The 1,387-nt window shown below is 44.2% G+C and overlaps 1 protein-coding gene across 1 annotated transcript in view; it reads right to left on the bottom strand.

The window, feature by feature from the left end:
- Positions 1-823: 823 nt before the first annotated feature.
- T265_01881 (hypothetical protein) overlaps positions 824-1,387 on the bottom strand; it is a gene marked incomplete at both ends in the record, with an annotated part of 8,272 nt that continues 7,708 nt past the window's right edge. The window contains one exon of the mRNA XM_009166007.1: positions 824-1,108. Coding sequence (XP_009164271.1) covers positions 824-1,108 — 285 coding nt within the window. The remainder of the gene's footprint in view (positions 1,109-1,387) is intronic.

Raw genomic sequence — 1,387 nt, forward strand, 5'->3', positions numbered from 1 at the left:
TTCCGACTTTTTTCGAGTGTCGTAGTGACGCTCCATCGCATCCTATGCTAGTTCACCCATCTCGGTGCTCATGAGTTGCTCAGACCATACTATTTTGTCAGGCAATACGTCCAGTCGTAAATTACAAACCACAGGATTTCGACTCGTGCGAATTTTAGTTGTTCCTGTGCTATACAAAACGAACTTGGTCACACATGAGAAATTCTTGCGGTTCCCGATTAGCATTTTTTTGTATCGGATGGGATAACGGTATGGAACTGAGGGTACTTACCTGTCGGTGTTTTTTTTTTGAGTATTTTTTGTAGTAATTGCTTGTTGGGGCCAGTGCCATTCTTGTATTTTCATTTTGTGCAAATACTTTTCTACGATGAGTTGCGTGGGAACCACAGACAACGGTAGTATAACTCCATTAAATTGTAAACTATTATAGGTATGGCGTAGCTGCTACGGGTCCTTATATAAAGTAGTGGATCTCTGACGGGACAACTCTGGTTTCTGTCCCCGCGTTAACCTGTTATTTCACAGCTTTAATATCCAAACTAACCTACCAACTCTGGTCTTCGTGTTTCTACTTGTCTGACACAACAAGCAAGTGAACACTAAGTCTATCCAGCTGCTATCCGGGTTGTGGAACGGACTGTTTATGTAGAACTTCAAACGGAACTCGTTTTTTGGCTATCATCCATGGGCAAAAAACTGCGATCCACCGTAGCTTGATAGCCCTTCACGTGTCATGTCGCTACACTCTCGGACAATCGGTATGGAAGGAATTAGGTCTGACTTACATAAGCAAGGCGAACCAGTGTTTTATTGAGGAATAATGCTACGACGGTTTCATGGGAAGACATTCTGTCAGCTGAACGTTGGGTGGTTTGGTTTTTAAGGCTGTACTCATGGGTGTTAAACCTTGTCCCAATTTTGTCCCTGGTTGCCGTTTGTATGCTTCAGTAGGTCTGATAACCACCAAGGTTTTCTCCAAGCAGAAAGAAGTTGAACCAAAAATTCCAGTATCATTCGAAGATAGAATAGTTGGCTGTTGTTCGTCCTCAAATATCCGAATGCGTCTCTCGTGCAACCTATCCATAGTTGGTCCACCCCGTAGCCGCAACTGACAAGAATGTCTGACTCACCACGTACAGATTGGACGAAGGGCTTCTTTAGCATACCGTTTGTTCTAACTCGTATGGTCTGTCTCTGTTATGTTCCTAAGAGGAGCTAGTGCGCAGCGCGTTGGTATCGCTTGTCTCAGTGATACTGGTGCGTTGTTGCACGGGAGTCATACCCCAAACGCAATGTTGTCATTAGGAAAACCGAAAAACTACTGTGGCTTTGTAGTGGCGCGCCTAATGTGGCTTTGATGCTGCTAATATTACCTGTCATTCGGGTG

This window comes from Opisthorchis viverrini (assembly GCF_000715545.1).
Source record: "Opisthorchis viverrini unplaced genomic scaffold opera_v5_21, whole genome shotgun sequence".
NCBI classification, from domain to species: Eukaryota; Metazoa; Platyhelminthes; class Trematoda; order Opisthorchiida; family Opisthorchiidae; genus Opisthorchis; species Opisthorchis viverrini.